Source organism: Hyaena hyaena, unplaced genomic scaffold (assembly GCF_003009895.1).
Source record: "Hyaena hyaena isolate Hyena2069 unplaced genomic scaffold, ASM300989v1 scaffold_63, whole genome shotgun sequence".
NCBI lineage: Eukaryota > Metazoa > Chordata > Mammalia > Carnivora > Hyaenidae > Hyaena > Hyaena hyaena.
Genome location: NW_024080695.1, coordinates 2,614,829 through 2,633,580, shown reverse-complemented (window position 1 = coordinate 2,633,580; position 18,752 = coordinate 2,614,829). Strand labels below are relative to the sequence as shown.

At 61.5% G+C, this 18,752-nt stretch overlaps 1 protein-coding gene across 1 annotated transcript in view; it reads left to right on the top strand.

Annotated features, from left to right (window-relative positions):
• Positions 1-18,752, top strand: part of SORCS2 (sortilin related VPS10 domain containing receptor 2) — a 410,780-nt gene that overhangs the window by 363,480 nt on the left and 28,548 nt on the right. The window contains exons 10-13 of the mRNA XM_039232113.1: positions 4,101-4,247; positions 8,007-8,109; positions 12,278-12,354; positions 17,880-17,971. Of these exons, the coding sequence (XP_039088044.1) occupies positions 4,101-4,247; positions 8,007-8,109; positions 12,278-12,354; positions 17,880-17,971 (419 nt within the window). The remainder of the gene's footprint in view (positions 1-4,100; positions 4,248-8,006; positions 8,110-12,277; positions 12,355-17,879; positions 17,972-18,752) is intronic.

Here is an 18,752-nt window from a genome sequence, read left to right as displayed (position 1 = left end):
CCCCCTCCCCTCCCCTCCTACTCGCACCCCACCACTAATGCTCTCAGGTCTGCAGAGATTTCTGTAAAGCACCAAACACTTGAGGCTTTGCAGGCCAGGAAGACACTACGCAGGTACTCATAGAACAGGCAACACAACTTACTCTCTGCTGAAGTTAAAAGTCCGCAGGGCTTCTTGGGAATACAGGCGCACTGGCGCAGAACGGTGCTTGGGGAGTGATATTGGCTGAGCGGGGTCCGTGTTCATGGTCCTCATCACAGACGCGACTGCAGGCGCCATGTGTCTATAAAGCCATTCCCGCGTGCGCACCAGAGCCGCGGAGGGGGCCACTCAGCCCATTTCCGGGTCAGGAGCCTGAAGCGCAGAGGAGGTAAAAGCGATCTGCCCAGACAGTCCCGGGAATAAGTAAGGATCCGGAACCAGCTGGACGTGTCGGCCCCACGCTCGGCCCAGACTCCTGGCCAGCGCGCCCTCGCTCGCTTCTCACCTCCTCGCTCTCCTCCCTGACCTTGCCCGTGGGGAGCCCTGCCCGTGGGAAGGTGCCCTAATTACAGTCACTGCTGCTGGGCGGTGGGTCTGCCAGGTCTGCAGGGCTGGGGCTGCCCGTGCGTGCGAGCCACCGGGCCAGCGGGAGCCTGGGGCAGACAGTGGGGTTTCTCCGCATGGGAGGCGGCCTCCCAGAGACCCAGGGCTGACGTTCACCCCTGTGCTGTTAACAAGCAGCAAGGGGCCATCTTCCTCGAGAAGTAATGACTATAATCATTTGTCGGTGTTCACATCCCGCTAGAAGACTCAGAGGAACACAGCCCCAGGCCCATTGCCATTTGCTAGAAGCTACTTGCAGGAGCCATCCCCCCCCCGCCCCTCCCCTGCAGCGCCTTTGGGGAGGCCACCGGGCTCACCCCAGACCTGGCTCTGCAAGGTGTCCGCACAGCCGCTGCACACCCCAGCCGGCAGGGAGGAAGGGTGCAGGTGAGGGTGGCCAGGACCAGGGGGCCACAGACAGGGCAGCTCCACCACCTGTCCCGTCCCAAGGTGTCTCTGTGCTTGTACCACACACCAGACGTGGCAGCTTGGCAGGGGATGGGGGACAGATGGGACAGACCCCGTCTCAGAGCTGCCGGGCTCCATGAGCAGACAGCTCCCAACAGTGGTTCTGATCCAGTATGCCAAGGCCGGGGGGTCTGGTGTGGGGCACTCACCTAGCCCAGGGTGGGAGTCAGGGAGAGCTTCCTGGAGGAGGGGGTGCGGATTGAATTGAGGCGGGGCAGAAATTAGCCAGCTGGGGAGTCAGGGAACAGTAATCTGTGGACAAAGATCACAAAGTAAGAGCACACGAGGAGCCAAAGGAGGGTCACAGCGGCCAGGCGGCCAGGGGCAAGGGTGCCTGCACAGGTGACATCCCTTCTCTGAAACCCTCCTCGCAGGGGTCGCTGGTGGTGGCCCCGGGCACAGCCCATGAGCCCCGCTGCCTGTGTCCAAATCCCAGTTTGGGTGTGTATTTGCTGTGTGACCTTAGGCAGCTTACTTAAACTCTCTGTGCTGCAGTTTGCCCACTGAGAAATGAGACTGACAGTGGTGCCTTCCTCGTAGGATCGCCAGGCAGCTTCAAGGACGTTGTCCCCCTTAAACACGGAGAGCAATGTCTGGTGTCAACTCAGTGCTCAGCCAGCTCCACACTGTTTACCCAGCCGTCGCCTCTCCGGGCCGTGAGCTAACGCACAGTAGGGCCTGGCCCAGATGCCGGCCTGTGAGGTCCTACACGTGCGCCAGCTAATTGCCATGGCGATTGTGTCTCCTGTGGCGTGTCTAGAAAAAACACCTGTCCCCGATGGCACAGGCGAATAGTGCCCTGGAGGCCTGGGCTTACAGGGGCCACTGAGCTGACATCTTAGGGTTCGCCCCGGGGTTCAAGGGGACACAGCAGCCCTTTCCCGGGTGCCTCTGTCCTGGGTTGGGAAGGGGGTTCAGGGGATTGTCCCTGTCCCAGAAGAGTCCTGGCCATTGTAGTGGCTGAATAGGGACCAAAATATGTGACCATGTCAGTCCCCAGAACCATGGCAGTGACCTCATCTGGAAAAGGGACCTTTGCGGCTGTTGTTACGTGAAGGCCCTTGAGATGAGATCATGCTGGATTGTCTAGCTGGGCCACAGATCCGGTGACAAGTGTCCTTTGGGGACAGAAGAGGAGACACAGGCCCAGAAAGGTGACAGTGTGAAGACGGGGGAGAGGTTGAGGAGATGCGGACACAAGCCTGGGGCACCTGGAGGCACCAGAAGCTGGAAGAGGCGGGGGAGCCCCCACCCCGGAGGCTCTGGAGGAGGGACAGCCCCTGCCCCACCCCGATTTTGGACTTGCGGCTCCGGGACGGTGGGGAACAGGTTTCTATTGGGTTAAGCCCTCCCCGTTTGTGGGGGATCCTTAGAGCCACCACGGGAGTGAATAGTGCCTGGAAGAGGGCCCAGGCGTGAGCACGTCGGTGTGGGAGCCGGTGCTGGGCTCTCAAGCCCAGCCTAGGGTGGGCACGGCCCGTCCCCACCATCTGCCATCTCGGGGACGCGAGGCTTCCTGCTGTTTACAGGGCGGTCCTCATGGGGACCGGAGGGGTAGGAAATAGAGATTCTGGAGTGAAGGGAGCCAGCAATGGGCAAGCCCAGATCCCATCGCCTTTAGGGGGTCAGGGGGGTCGCTTCACCCAGCGCGGGGCCTCCGGTGAGCGGCAGGCAGAGCGACATCACTGTGGGTGGGAGAAGGGGCCATGGTCCTGCCTGCCCTGGGCCCCCCTGCACGAGGGCCGGCCTGAAGCCGTGGAAGGGGGACTGGACACCCTTCCCACCCAAGCAGCACCCTGGCTGGGGGCCCCACTGCAACCACACGGGTCTCCAGAAAGGGGGGACAGAAGAGGAGGGTCTGAGAGACCCCGCGATCGTGGGCGCAGGACACCAGGACGCCAGCTCTGGGGGCAGAGAAGGGGCCAGAACACAGTTCTCGGTTCTCACCGGGAGCCTCCGGAAGGAGCCGGCTGGGCCACACCACTGCCCTGACCTTCGCCCCGGGGGCCCGAGTCGGACTCCTGACCGCCACAATCCAGACGTCATACAGTGTATTTCAAGCCGTCAGCCTGTCACTCTGCTCCAGCAGAAGGCGCCTCCACCCTGCACTCGTCTGTCCTTCCTTCTGTGTGCTCCCCACGTGCGGCGTCCTGTGCGCCCAGGGCCGGGGAGCACCCACCCCGGGGATCGGGGGTTCACACCAAGCTCCCGCTGGGTGTCGCGACTGCAAGAATGTTCCTGGGCCTCCCTGAGGCTCCATTCTCTCAGCTCGCCTTGAGGAAGAGTGACATTCTCCAGGCCGAGGAACAGAAACAGCCCCAGGCGCATGGGAGGCTCCGAGGAACCCACGGGGTGGGGGTGGGGGGTCCTATAGCCGCGGGCGGAGGCCCTGTGTGCAGGGAACTTTCTGGGGAGGCCGTCTCTGGGATCAGAAGGCTGACCATAGGCGATTGCTGGTATTTGACCTGTCTTATGGGCCAAATGAGTTACTGACTGCCTGGGTCACTGCGCGAGCTCTCTGAAAAGTCTGAGAAAGGGGACGGGGAGCCGGAGCCCTTGGCCGGCGCGGGAGGGCTGAGCACCGACCCCCGTCTTCACGGCCTGGCATTTCCGTGTGGGGCTGAGCTGCAGGAGGCCGGAGGGAAGCCCAGAGCTGTGCGTTGGCCCAGCCCTGTGGGTCCTGTGGGAGGGAGGCAGGGACTCCGAATCAGGAGCTCTGGGGTGGAGACGGGGTGACGGCGACACGCAGGCGTGGCAGGACCGGGGCTCTGCCCCCTGTCTGGTGACCAGTGTCCGGGGCTGGGAGGACAGCTCAGTGTCCTGAGAAGCAGCCTCGCTCTGGGGTCGGACAGAACCAGCTTCCCGTCTTGGGTCCCTTGCACCCTAAGCCCCACCCACCTCCAGAGCGCACCAGGTCAGCCTCAGCCCTGGGTGAGAAGTGGGGCCCCGCGGGCGGAGCTCTGGCCAGGGGCTGTGGCACGGCGGGCGCAGTGTCGTCAGAGGGCCCCGCGCAGGGGTTCGTGACCTTTCTCATTTTGCTGTCCCAGGTCCGAGGGGTGAAGGGGGTCTTCCTGGCGAACCAGAAAACCAATGGGAAGGTGGTGACACTTATAACCTACAACAAGGGCCGCGACTGGGATCGCTTGAGGCCGCCCAGCATGGACATGAACGGAAAACCAACCAACTGTGAGCCCGTGAGTCCCTCTCCCGTCCCACACCTTCCCCGGGGTGGGCGCAAGTCATCCCCAAAGGAGCCCTGGGGTCCCAGGGAGGGCCCTGTCTCAGAGACGGGAACCATGGGCTTCTCTGAGCGCCTCAGAGAAGGGCCTGGGAAGTGCCTTGCCTTCCTGGAGGCTTAACTGCAGGTGGGAGAGGGAAGATGCATCAGTCAGCACCTGCCACCACACTGCTGTGTAACAAGCCGCCAGCAACAATCCCATGTTTGTGAGATCTGGGCAGGGCTCAGCTAGGTACTTTGTTCACCTTAGCAGAGCCCACTCGCAAATGTGGGGTTGGCTGATTCCTGGGGGGTCTGCTCCCTATATCTGGCATCCGCCTCCCAGGACCAGCCCCGGCACACTCTCCTGGCGATGCCCAGGGTGCAAGAGGGTGAGCAGACACCTGCTAAGTGGATGGACTGGCATGTGGGACCGGGGATGAGTGGCTGTGCCAGGGCCACAGCCCAGATGTCACGAGCTCCAGGCCGGTCCTTGCTGTCCCTGGGGAGCTATCCCGGGGGGGGCCTGTCCCCTGAACACCTGTGGAGGCTGCCCTGGGTTTCCCTCTGGCCCCTGCTCGGCCGCCAGGAGATGCGGGTGGCCCACAGGCGCGTGTCTGTGAGGCTGGAAAGATGGGGCACTCGGGGGACCTGGCCTGAGAGACAGGCTGCTGTGTGCCCCTCGGACCCGCCTCTCTTCACTCTGCAGGGAGCTCACCGCCACCACCCCCGGGCCTTCCCCTGCAGGGGAGCGGGGAGTGGTCCGGAGCAGAGCTGCACAGAGCTGCGGCCTCAGCTCCCCGCTGACTGTGATCCTGGCCAGGTCACTCGGGGCCTTTGTCCAACAAGGAAAGAAGATGATAAACACCAGTGCCTGGGGCCTGGTGGGGAGGATGAGAGAGAGCAATGCACAGTCTCCGGCATAGAGCAGACAGCAGAGCCCGGCCCTTCCGTTTTGGGCTGCCCCCCCCTCTGGCCTGGAATGCCTTCTTTCTTTTCTTCATCCAGCAAACTCCTATTGACGCTTGAAAACCCTGCCCAGATACTCCCTCCCCTAAGAAGCGTCCCAGGGGCACATTGCTCCTCTGTCTTCCACTGGGCCTGACTGTCAGTCCCTTGCAGGTAGGGACCGTGCTCTGGGGGTGCCTGAGCCCGTCTGCAGCTCTGTCTCTGCACAGAAAGAATGACAGTGGGCAGGGATATTCTTTCAACAAAGATCAACGGGTGCCTACTATGTGTAAGGTGCTGTTCTGGGTGTTTGATGATTATTCTTTTTTAAAGAGAGAGAGAACGAATCTTAAGCGGGCTCCATACTCAGCACGGAGCCGACATGGGGCTCTATCCCATCATCCTGGGACCATGACCTGAGCTGAAGTCAAGAGTCGGACCCTCAACCGACTGAGCCACCCCAGCGCCCCCGTTCTGTGTGTTTGGAGTACATCAACACCCAAAACAGATCCCGCCCGGGGCTCTGCAGGGACCCCGCCCCCCACCGGCCGCGTGGACACAGCCCAGGCAGAATCAGTTCCTCCCTCTACCTGGGGACGCTGAGCACTGAGGTTCCCCGGGGCAGTGGCCTCAGCCCGGCAGGGACGGCCCCGTGAGCCCAGCCTGGGCTGCCCTTCACCTCCGGCGCTCAGCCTCTGCACACGGCCCTCCCGCCGACACGAGAGCAGCATAGCGCCTGCGGCCCTGGCGGCACGTGAGTTCCCCACCGCCGGGAACAGGACTGCCGTGAAGGGCTCACTTCTGTACCGCCGTCGGCAACGTCAGGCCGTGTTCATCTGTCAAAGCAAGTTTTCGCTAGGTGTGGTGGCAGGGACGTGGCGGGGGAGGGGCGCAGAGTATGACAAGCCCGGCCCCTCTCCGGGTTTCTTCTCCGACGGCCGCGCGTCCTCTGCATGGACACGGCCAGCGGCACGTGGGGCCCCTTCCCTAAAGACTGGGAAAACGCAGAGATGTGTAACCGGGAGATGAGGTTCAGCTGTAACCGCATCACCCAGAAATGACAATAATCGGGTGTTTTTCCAGACCATCTTGTAGCGTAGATGCAGGTAAAGAGACTGCTGGGACTGCGATGTATGTTTATTTGTCTCCCGCCTTCCTCCTAAGTCTGGGTCCCCAGCGCTTCCCCGGGGCCGTGGCACGGCTCTGCGGGGCAGATTTCCCCGCCCGGAGTGAGGATTCCTTCCCAGAGGAATGGCACCATCAGATCTGTTTCTGGAAAGCTCCCATTTGGAGAAGTCTTGAATCTGTTCACACCTTAATTCAGAATGAAAACCCACGAAGTGTGCAGCCCTTCTCAGGCCTGGGGCTGAGTCAGGAGAGGGCTGAGAGGGGGAGCCTGGGGTGGGCCTCCCTGCGCGTCGCGCCTCACACCCACCCAAGCCCCGCACGCACCCGCGCCCACCGCCTCCAGGACGGGCCGTTCGCAGAACGGAACCCCCTGCCCCCAGCCTCCCTTTGGGGTCTCCCGCCCTGACCTCAGGGTGTCTGAGTGCCCCAGGGTCATCCCCTCGGCCCCCAGCCCCCCATCAGCTCAGTCCTGGAGGGCTGTTGTAAGGCCTTGTGTCAAATCTTCAGACCCCAGCCCCGCCCCACCCCCAGCAGCTCTAGGCTGAAAGACATTCGTCAGGAGGCCCTCTGCTGGGAGCCGCCCTGCCCGCAGAGGTCACGGGTGGAGACAGGAGAGGATGAGGGGTTTCTTCCTGCTCCTCCTTCCAGGAGGCTCCTGGCCCAGTTTGGCCTGGAAGTGCGCCCCCTCCTGGGGAGACACCACAGGCTCAGAACGTGGACCCTGGATCCAGGCAGCCTGGGTCGTAGTCCCCCAGCTCCACCACTGCCCTTGGGTGGATTGCTTAAATGCTCTCTGCCTGTTTCCCCACTGATGAAATGGGGATGGGAGTGGGATGTGGAGAGCATCAGTGACCCACATCTCGTGTGGTGCTGAGCTCGGAGCTGTCAGCCAATGGGAGTTGCCACTGAACTTACTATTACAACGGTTTACCTACCCCTCCAGCCAGGGCACCCTCCAGGGCCACCCTCAGGGTGCCCACTGGTGAGCATCAGTGCCTCTTCACAGAAGGCACAGGGCTGAGGGGTGTCTTACAGCCATTCCCTGGTGCCTGGGCTACTGTGGTTCTGAATGGATAGATGGATGGTGGATGGATAGATGGATGGATGAATGGTGGCTGGGCAGATGGATGGAGGGATAGATGGGTGGATGGACAGATGGACAGATGGATGGATGGTGGATGGATGGATGCGGGTAGGGTGGATGGTGGATGGATAGATGGATAGTGGATGGATGGATGGACAGATGTATGTATGTATGGATGGATGGATGGACAGATGGTGGATGGATAGATGGATGGATGGACAGATGGATGGACAGATGGACAAACAGATGGATGTGGCAGTGGGCTGGGCAGGCTTCAGGAGTCACGTTCTGTGGCCTGGCACTGCACGTGGGAATGCCCACCATGTGTTGGGAGTGCTCTCTCGTGCTGGGAGAACCCTCCCCTGGAGAAGTGTGACTGGCTTCATCCACGAGCCAGGTCGATCCGGACCTGCTGGCCTCCACCCCGCGGTCAGCCTTGGAGCCTCCTTCCCACCCTCCATCCCTTCTCCAAGGTGCTCCTGGCCCTGCCTTCCTGCCCGAAAAGCCTCAGTCGACCTTTCTTGGGAACACGTCTCCCACCCCAGTGCTGACCTTGGCTCCCTTCCCCCCTTGCAGCCGGACTGCCACCTCCACCTGCACCTGCGATGGGCGGACAACCCCTACGTGTCAGGCACCGTGCACACGAAAGACACTGCCCCGGGCCTCATCATGGGCGCAGGTAGGAGGTGCCGCCACTGCCCAAGGGACACTCAGTTCTCAAGGGCAGAACTGGAGGGCCATGGGCCTGGGTCCTTGGTGTGTCTGCTGGGAGGGGAGGGGGGCAGTATCTCCAGGAAGCTCAGCCATCATGGCCCAGTCCAGGGGGTGAATGCGTGGCCCATAGTGGGTACAAGATACATGCTGCTGTGTGGGACGATGGGTGGATGGATGGATGGACAGATGGATGGATGGACAGATGGACGGATGGACAGACAGATGGATGGTGGACGGACGGACGGACGAATGGACTGGTGGATGGACGGACAGACAGACGGACTGATGGACAGATGGTGGATGGATGGATGGATGGACAGATGGACGGACGGATGGATGGACGGATAGTGGATGGATGGACGGATGGACAGACAGATGGATGGATGGACGGATGGTGGATGGATGGATGGACGGATGGATGGGCAGACGGATGGACGGATGGATGGATCGACGGATGGTAGATGGATGGATGGACAGACGGATGAACAGATGGATGGATGGATGGATGGACGGATGGATGGACGGATGGACGGTGGATGGATGGTCAACTGAAGGATGGGACGGGGGAGCAGTGGAGGCTGGGTGAATGGATAGTGGATGAAGGAAAGGGTAGGCAGTTAGATGGCCAGAGAGAACAGATCCAGAGTGGTGAATGGATTAACAGAAGGACGGACGGATGCATGCGCGGATGGATGGATGGACAGATGGATAGATGGATGCATGCGCGGATGGATGGATGGGAGAATGATTTGTGTCATGGCTGACGTGTATTGATCCCTGAAGAAAGTTCTGGTTTATGCAGGGAGACAGACACATGCAACTAACATGAGGGAACAAAATGGAAGCCTAAGTTGGGCACGTGCCCGTCTACACCCGTAAACCAGAGCCTCCTTCAGGGATGTGTACGAGCACACCGATGAGACGACCTAAAATGAGGTTTATTTGAGTTCTTTCAAAATGGAAAGGATGTGTTTTGAAAGTGTATTTGTCAGGTGGCGGCTGGCATCCTTACCTTCCTTGTAATGTGCAGGGCCCTCCGGCGCCTAGCGCTGGGGCAGCCCCGCCTGCTCCCACCGGCTCCCAGTGCGGGCAGGAGCCCTGGGTACCACTGATAGGAAGGAAGAGAAAACAGAGAATGTTCTTCACGTTAGCAGTTGTCCTGGGTGGGCTTTTCTTCCTTCCAGGCCCTGAGGTCTTAATCACTGCACCGGCCTCGAGAGGCTTACTCCCCACCCTGGCAGCTCCTATGGGAACTACCTGGCCCACCTTGCCAGGTGTCACGGAAGAAGCCAACCCAGGCTCCTTAGGGAGGGGGAGCTCCCAGGCCACTCCTGCCTCCCAGCCCCTCAAAGGCACTGTCCTGATTGAATCCCCAAATTCGTGACTATATTACAAAAGGCACAATTTTAAATGTATCTCTGGCTCAAAGGCCTCAAAAACCCAAAACGAGCTTCCTGGCTGCCCAAGAAAGCAGTGAGGATCTGGAGGTGTGTCGCCAGGGAGCCAGCTGGCCACTCCCGAGGAGGGTGTGCCCAAGGCAGCCTCCCCCCACCCCCACGCGATCTCCCTGCCTCTCTCTGTCACCTCCCTGGACCTCAGTTTCCCCATCTGTAAAATGAGGGCCCTACCTCCGGGTTTCTGTAAGCCCTTCTGCGCTGACAGCCTGGGGACACATTCCGTGAATGGCCCTTTATTTGTCCGCGGTGGCTGTTAGGTGACTGGCAGCCCGACGGCTCTGGTAGATGGAGCGAGGAAGACAGCGCGTCCCTTGAAAGACAGACATGTGCACGGCTGAAATTACAGATGGGGATTCGCCCGCCGAGTCGTACTGACGCCGCAGCTTTCGGCATCCCGGCTCGCCTGCCGGCATCCGGAACGCAGCGGAAATCAGGGGCACCGCGCCTCCCCTCCTCCCCCCCGTCATTCCGTTCATTCGTTCAGCTCGCTCGTTTCATTCATTCAGCAGCCATTTCTCAGCCAGGCCGAGGACCCCCGCCCTCCACCTCCACCCGGCCCTTCCTTCCCCCTTGGCCAGAGCACATGTCTCTCCGGAACAGCCTGGAGGTCACTCCCGGCAGGAGCCTCCTCCTGAAGGCCTTCTTCTCGGGTCCACCTGCCGCCCCCTCCCTGCTCTCACAGTTCCTTGGGCTCTGCCTGTGGTTGCATCGCACGCTTCTTCCCCTGCTGGACTGAGAGCCCTATGAGAGCAGGGGCCGTGGTTTGTCCATCTCAGACGTCCCTCAGTTCTGCACAAGGCTTGACAGACGGCGGGTGCCCAGCAGTGCTGGTGAATAAGTGCAGGAAGGGATGAGTGAGTGGAACTGGTGAAGAAGAGAAATGTGAGGTTGGAGAGGATGATGGGTGGATGGATGGAAGGATCAGTCAAGTTATCGATCAATTATGGATGGATGGAGAGATGGACGGATGGATAGATGGATGGATGGATGGATGGATGATGGATGGATGGATGCATGGATGCATGTGTGGATGATGGATGGATGGGTGCAGGATGACTGGATGGACGGACGGATGGATGGATGGTGGACAGACGGATGGATGGATAGATAGATGGATGGATTGATGGATGGATGGATTATGGGTGGACGGATGGATGGTGGATGGATGGATGGATGGATGGTGGATGGATGGATGGATGATGGGTGGACGGATGGATGCAAGCATGCACTGGTGGTTGGTTGGACCTCAGGAAAGATGGCAAGCACACACCCCCTCACCACTCTGGTTGGGACTCACTTTCACACATCTGTTTGAGGACAGTTCATTTCCTTTGGAATTTTCCACTGGCATCTGAACTTGACTCTGGACAAGATAGTCCTGGGAGTGCCCCCTAAATACTGCTGCAGATGGAAAGTGATGCTTGAGTCCCCCAGGACAAAGGTCTCTGGGGCTCCAGGCAGGAGCTTCAGTGTGATCTCAGGACCCCATCATCTTGGGGACTCTCACCCCTGGTCCGTGCCAAGACCAGAGGCAGAGTGGAGGCCTGCCAAATCCAGCTCATTGGAAAATCTGGTCATTCCAGCCCTTCCTGGGGGACTGTTTAGGGCAGGCTGGGCTCAGCCCGGAGGCCACCGTGACCTTCCTGGCACCTGGGCTCTGTGAGGTGGACACTGTTCCTTCTGCAGGAGCCCACTTGGGCTCAGTTTCCTCATCTGTAAGCTGGGATTGGCATGGACACTGAGCGGGGCACCACCCCAGGATTAAATCTAAGCCTAAAGAGTGGCCTTGAGGATGGTGACGCATCAGCCAGCCTCGTATTGGGCTCAGGAGAACCACAGCCACGGAGGACCTCCTGGCCGTCCAGCTGGCTCGGTGGCCCCCTCACACCATCCAGATATTTAATGAGCACCTACTCTGTGCCTCCCCTGCCTCTCACCTGTTCTGCCCCATGCTGCCCGGGCTTCTGGTCCCCCCTGCATCTAGCCCCCGGGGACTGTCTCCAAATGCAAACCCAGCTGTGCCCTGCCCCAGCTTACAGCCAGTCGGGGGCTGCCCTGACCCCATGCTGGCACGCCTGGGGCACGTCCTCCTAGCAACAATGCATCCATCCGTCCATCCGTCCATCTGTCACCCATCCATCCATCCGTCTATCCGTCCATCCATCACCCATCCATCCATCCATCAATCCATCCGTCTATCTGATCCGTCCACCCGTCCATCCGTCCATCATCAGTCCATCTGATCATCTATCCATCATTGATCCATCATCTGATCATCTATCCATCATCTATCCGTTGATTGATCCATCCATCGACCCATCCATCATCAGTCCCCGATCAGCAGCCGACATCTGTTCTTGTACACTCATCCCCCTGGATCCCTCGAGTGCCTGGTTCTGCCTGCCCCCGGGCGCTGCTGGAGCTGCGAGGCTGCCTTGCTTTGGGCAAAGTTAACCCTTTCCTGCACAGACGGGGACCCAGGGCCCGAGCACAGTGGCTCCACAGGCCGGTCCGGCCAGGGAGAGTGCGGAGAGGGGCACACGCATAGGTGGCTCTGAGTGGGGGAGATGCAGACCCAGGGCCCATGTAACTCTCATGTAGGCATTTGTGTGGGCACAGACCTGGGTGAGGCTGGCTGACCCTCAGGGCGCCCCTGCCCCTGTTCTTCCGGACCAGGTAACCTGGGCTCGCAGCTGGTGGAATATAAAGAGGAAATGTACATCACGTCGGACTGCGGGCACACCTGGCGGCAGGTAAGGATGCAGAGGCCTGGTGCCGCTTCACCCCCGTCCCGCTGAGACTCCCCACTGATCCCTGGGCCCCTCCCCTCCCAAAGGCGTTCTGAGACACGTCTTTACCTTCCAGCCAGCCTGACCGGCTGGACACAGAACTCCATCTATAAATGCAGGTGCTGCGCCTGCTGCACAGGGACTTGCAGACCTGACGCGCACCTGCACAGGGCCTGACGGTTACCGTGGGGGTCTGAGCGTGGGAATAAATGCTGCGGACAGGGCTGGAGGGGCTGTCCTGGCAGGAAGCCGCATGGGGTCCCGGGGGCTGAGGCTGAGCGCTGCTGGGAGCCCAGAGACCAGGGATGGGGGGCGATCCCCAGGTCCCTGGCAGGCGCGGCTGTCGGTTGGCGGCAGAGACGTGGGAGGAGGGAGCATGTGGGGGAGGGGCAGGCTGGGGGAGCCTCACTGAGTCTGGGCTGGGTGGGCCTGGGAGGCATCCCGGGGTGCTGGTTCGAGGTAGCAGTTCTGCAGGAAATGGTGGGACGTGCCAGGGCTCCCTTGTACCCAGGGCAGCATCCACATGGGGCGGAGCTTCTCAGCCTGCAGGGCTGCGACGGCGAGGGCGCGGGGGGGGGGGGGGGGGGGGGGGGCTGCTGGCCCCAGGCTCCCCGGCAGGGGCGGTGCAGTCACGAGGCTCAAGTGCCCAGGGGAGGCCTGTCTGCCTCTACACCCCCCGTTTGACTCCCACACTAAAGGCCTCGTCAGGTCCACCGACTCCACGAGTGACTGTCCTGCCTTCAACACTTGAGAAAATGTGCTAAACTTTCATGTCCCTCTGCCCTTCCAGACGGCGTCCGGAGCTCTGCTTCAGGGCCGGGTTTAGGTGCCTGAGGCCCCTCCTTCAGCGCCCCCCCCCCCCCCCCCCCCCCCCCCCCCCCCCCCCCCCCCCCCCCCCCCGTAACGCTCTGGACAAATGCCTGGCTCCGGAAGGTGCCCAGTTTACCCACAGCCTTAGTGTAAGGCCCTGACATTTTTCAGAATATGCAAGAAACAAGGAATTTTGAAAAGGGCAAAAGAGACTTATTTTGTTATATTTCTATTTCACTAAAACTAGCGAAGGATGCCTGAACTCTCTTAAAGGTCACCTTCCGTCTGTTTATGAAAGAAACAAGCACCCCGTTAGGGTGAAACAGACAAGGTGTTCTAATTTCATAGAAACTGACTGTAAGATACTCATAGTGGCGAGACTCCACTTCCGGTGCGGGGGGGGGGAGGGGCAGGACCCACGTGTGTGCATCGCGCTGTGGGTTTGGAGTTCTCTGTGGGGGTGAGGGTGGCGGGGGACAGGCTGGGACGGTCACAGAAGGCCCTGCTCAGCGCAGGCAGATGGCCGAGGGTGCGAGAAAATGTGTCCGGGAGAAGAACTCTCCGAATACGAATCACAAGTGACAGCGTGTGTGCTGCTTACTGGACGTAACCTTTTAAAAACACGAGTTCCCTTGGATAATTAAAAAAAAATGATAAAAATAAGATAAAATAAAAAGCAAAAACCAAGCAGAACACATTCAGAGCGCCCTCCGAGTCCGGGGTGGCGGGGAGGCAGGGAAGAGGGGACAGAGACTGCCTGCCCCGGGGCCCCGATGCCTGGGGCCCAGTCAAGGCACAGAAAACCACAGCTTGGGTGTTCAAAGACCCTGAGACCCCACTGGGGAGGGTTGGGCCCTGTGCCCCCCTTCCAGAGTCCCAGGCTGATAGGAATGGAGTCGCTCTGGAGGTCCCCTGCGAGAGCTGGGGGCGCCCCACCTTGGGGTGGGGGGCGTGGAGGACGCCCCCTGGGGAGGAGCCAATGGTGGGGGTGCACATGCGCCAGCAGGTGGCCCCGAGTGTCCCCTGCTCTGGGACAGCCCGGCTCTGAGGACCTGCCTTGATGGTTTCACTGGCCACACCCCGCTGCTCCCCGGCCTCATCACCCCGGAGAGAAAGTGGGTTAGGTCCCCAGTGGAACAGGGATGACGGTGCCCACCGCACGGGCAGGGGCCTCTGCAAGTTCAAAGCGTCGGAACCAGCGCCCGCGGGGAGACAGATGGTTTGCACAGGACTCGGCGTGGGACTGGCAGCTCAGGGGTCCCCACGAGGAGGCTGGCTTCTCCTTGGATATTCCCTGGGACGGGGAGCTCACTACCTACTGGAGGAGGAGCCCGGCTGCTTGGGAATTCACTGTCCCGTGCTGGGCCTCTGCCCCCCAGCGCGCCAGGGGACCTGCTAAAGGGAAATCCATTGGCGTCACCCTGCTAGCGAACTTCCCCGCGTAAGCCTCGGGCGCCTCACCACCATCTGCAGGAGGAGGTCCCGCCCACGGCCGACACGTGTGCCCGACACGTGTGCCCGACACGTATGAGGGCCTTTCCTGCCCGGGACACGCTGCTGTCCTTACCCTCCTGCACACCCCCCACAATGCCCTGACTCCCCCTCGGATTAGCCCCAGCGACACGGGTGCAGCCACCCCTGCCCCGAGCGCCCCTGGACTCAGATCCGGACACATGCGTCCCAGAAACCTTGGCTGGGACCCACGCCTGCTGTGTCAGAACGCGGCCTGAGTACCAACGAGACGGCATCTGAGCGGGTGTCCCTGTGACAGTGATCTGCCTCCTTGGGGTCCCTCCCCCGCCTGGACCCCAGCACCCAAACAGGAGACCTGGAACACCGGATCTGTTGCCTGAGAGAACAGTTGGGGAGGAAAAGAATGAATGTTTCTTCCACGCGGACCGTCTCCTCCCTCATCCAGGAAACTCCACCTCTGTTAATGTAGCCTCCGGCAGCACGCTTATTCCAAGCGCCAGCCTGTGCTAACGGTTAAGATGGAGGATTCCAGGCACACCTACTCCTCCGCCCCCTGCAGGTGGGGCCAGGGGTCCGGGGAGTGCGCCCTGCAGGGGTGCGTCTGCGTGCACCCACGCCAGCCTGCAGCCTCAGCGCGCACAGAACACAGCTGTCCTCCCACTGCCAGCGTCCCGCTCCGGGGACCGGGGGCCGCGGACTGAGTCGGGGGGGCGGGGGTTGGGTCCGAGAGCCGGGTCCACCGAGGGCTTGCAGACCGTCCCGGGTCTCTGGGCCTCTGGCGTCTTTGGAAAATGGGGAAATAACCTCTGAGTGTGCTTGCCGTTAGCGGGGCCTGGATGTGCAGCAGAGGCACGGTGCCCGCCCCCCAGCCCCCTGCCTCGTCCCCCCCACCCCCTGCACACACGTTTAAAACCTAGTTCACAGACATCCAGGCTCCCTTCCGGGCTCTCCTGGAAAAGCTGGCCCTCCTCACCCGTGCAAGGTGCCCGCGGCTGCCCTACAGGCCCTTGATGGGCGGCAACCGTCACGGCAGGGAGGGGCTCTGCCGGGCTTGGTCCTGAAGATTCCCCTTCCCTGGGTCATTTCGCCTGACCTGACAGCCTCCGGCTGTAAACGTTAAGTAAGGGAGAGAGAGTGGGCTCTGGGTTCATCTGCCAACTTCCCACCGTTCCTCATAAGGGGCCTTTCTTGTTAGTCAAGCCAGAAGCGTTTCCGAGAGAATTTCCGTGAGCAACGGGAAAGCCCAGCAGGACTGTGGAGGAGGTGAAAATATCTGGGGAAGAGCTTTGCAGGCCAGGGGGACAGCGTGTGCAAAGGGCCTGTGGTGTGTTCAGGAAAAGGCAGCCAGGGTGGCTGATGTATGGGGGCATCTCCTGCAGAGGCCTGGAGGCCATGAAAGGGTTTGGACGGGATTCTAAAGGCCGTGGTGGGGCGGGGGAGCAGCTGGAAGGTTCTGGTGGGGCTGGGGCATGGGATGCTGCGACGTCAGGGCTGAGGGCTTGGCCCAGAGGCACTCACCCGGCTCCGCTAAAATTTTACATTCCTACGATGTGGGGCCTCTTCTCGGCATCCTCCCCACCGCGTCCTGCTGGGTCCCGGAAAATCCAGCCTGCAGTGAAGGAAGGGCTCGAGATGGAGGAGCAGGGAGCAAGCGCCGCCCCGTGTTCTGTTGACAGTTTCCTGTTCCTGCTCCTAGAATGTTCCCCCCAGAGTCAGGGAGCTGTCCAGGCCCATCTGCCCAGGCAGGAGCAGCTGCAGGATGGAGGCGCCGGCCGAGCCCCACTTGGGGTGGCCTCGCCCGTGCTGAGTGGGTCACATCACCACCGGCTGGGCGGTCCCTGCCCTCCCCGGCCCAGGAGAGGCGTCCCTGGCCCCCCGGCGGCACGGAGGGGGGAGGGGGGAAGGCGTGGCCAGGCCCCACGCCAAGGCCTCACTGAGACTCTGGGCAGGCTGGCAGGGAGAGCGTGCTGGCCCGGGTGGGGCGCTGGGGGGGGTCCTGGCTCTTCCCCGTCTCCTCCTGAGCTTCCCTGCGCTGCCGCCACAGAAGAGGGGGATCTGTGGTGGGGCCGCTCCCGGGAGAGGTGCGGGCTGGGCATCACGGGTGCCAGCGCCCCCCTCTGGGCGGGGCCGGCACCCTTGCTCGCTGTTTAGATGTCTGCTCACAGAAGGTCTAGTGCAGGCCCCCTGCGCCCTGGCCTGACTCAGGGGCCACCCCCGGCCCTGCCGCCCGCCCGCTGGGAGGTCCTGGCATGCACCGCCCCACCCGGGCCTCAGCCTCCTCATCTGCAAAATGGGACCCGACCCCAGGGCCCCCGGTTACTTCCTCCTGTGTGAACCCTGTCTAGGCCGCTCAGCCTGACCTTGTGTCACCTGAAGACTTAGCGGTGATTCAGTCATTCACTCCCTTCATTCATTCCTTCGTCCATCCCCCACACACGCTCCCTGAGCACAGGCACCCCCAGCTCTGAGCTGAGCCCGTGGGGCCACAAGGATGACTCAGAGGCAGGCCCTGCCTGGGAGGTGCTCCCTGGCTGGAGGAGATAATGACATATAATTGGTGCTGAGGCTGTGGGCCCAGAGGCACTCCCCACCCAGCCTGGCTTCTGGGAGGGCTTCCTGGAGGAGGCAGCACTTAAGCGGAGTCTTTTTAAAAACTTTTTTTTAATGTTTATTTATTTTTGAGAGAGAGAGAGAGAGAAAGGGAGAATGAGCAGGGGAGGGGCAGAGAGAGAGGGAGACACAGAATCTGAAGCAGCTCCAGGCTCTGAGCTGTCAGCACAGAGCCCGACGCAGGGCTCGAACCCATGAACCGTGAGATCATGACCTGAGCTGAAGTCGGACACTCAACCGACTGAGCCCCCCAGGCGCCCCTTGAGCTGAATCTAACGTTAGATGGGGGTTTACTTACCCTAAATGCTTCGCTGGCTCCACGATTTCTTCCTCACCTGCACAAGGTCCGCCGCGCTGGTGCGTGAGCTTTCCCGCCGAAAAGCCTGTGCGTTTATTTGCAACCTTCTCGCGCGCATCAATGATCTAGAAATCACCACGCTCCTTCGGTCATCCCACGCGCACTGAGTCTGGGTGGTGCGGGGGGCACGGGGAGGCCTGGGGACACGGGAGCCCCAGGCCACTCCCCGAGGCTGGCGGGGGGCCCCAGCCTGCCCCCGGACACCTCTGCCCCCGGAGATGACCTGCTGCTTCCACAGGTGTTCGAGGAGGAGCACCATGTCCTCTACCTGGACCACGGCGGCGTGATCGCAGCCATCAAGGACACCTCCATCCCCTTGAAGATCCTCAAGTAACGCACGGGGGCCCAGCAGGGGGCGGGGGGGGTGCAGGGTGGGTGGGGCTCCTCCGGCGGGAGCTGCTCCCAGCTGGGCATGGGGACACAGAGAAACAGGGAATGATAGCACACTATGGTCGGGAGGGGGGCGCAGAGGAAGTCCTGGGGCTGAAGGGCCCAGAGGAGGCCCCCACCCCAGCCTGGGGGAGCAAGGAGGGCTTCCCACAGGAGGAGGCTTTCAAGCATCCACAAGAAAGAGTTAGTCAAGTGGAGGAGGCAGGGCCAGGCAAGGAAGCCAGCAGCGTGTGCCCAGGTGAGAACAGGTTTGGATCGGCCTCAGACACGTAAAGGGCGGTTGTGGGGGTGAAAGGGCGGGTGTGAATTCTGGACTCAGAAGGCAGAGCTGGGGGAACAGCTGGGAAGCCAGTATCACTTTAGTCTGAAAAACAGTTTTCTGCACTGCAAGCCAGTGGCACCCTGTGATGAACTGGGAGGCAGTGAGCCCCTGTCCCTGGCCTGGCAGTGCCTGGGCTGGGCCCCCGCATTGGGTGGCGCTGACATGGCTCCTCCAGGGCCCAGATAACTGCAATCCCGGGGCTGAAAAGCAGCTTCACGGCACCCAGACGGCCCGCCCAGACCCCCGCAGCTGCGGGTTACTGTGGAGATGCGGACGCTGCCTGGTGCCGGCGGGCAGCTGCCCCTGGGCACGAGTGCAGGCAGCTCGGACACTGGCCCGGCCTATTCTCCCAGCCACCACGCTGGGCAGCACCGGCCCCGGGCTTGGGCAGGGCCGGAC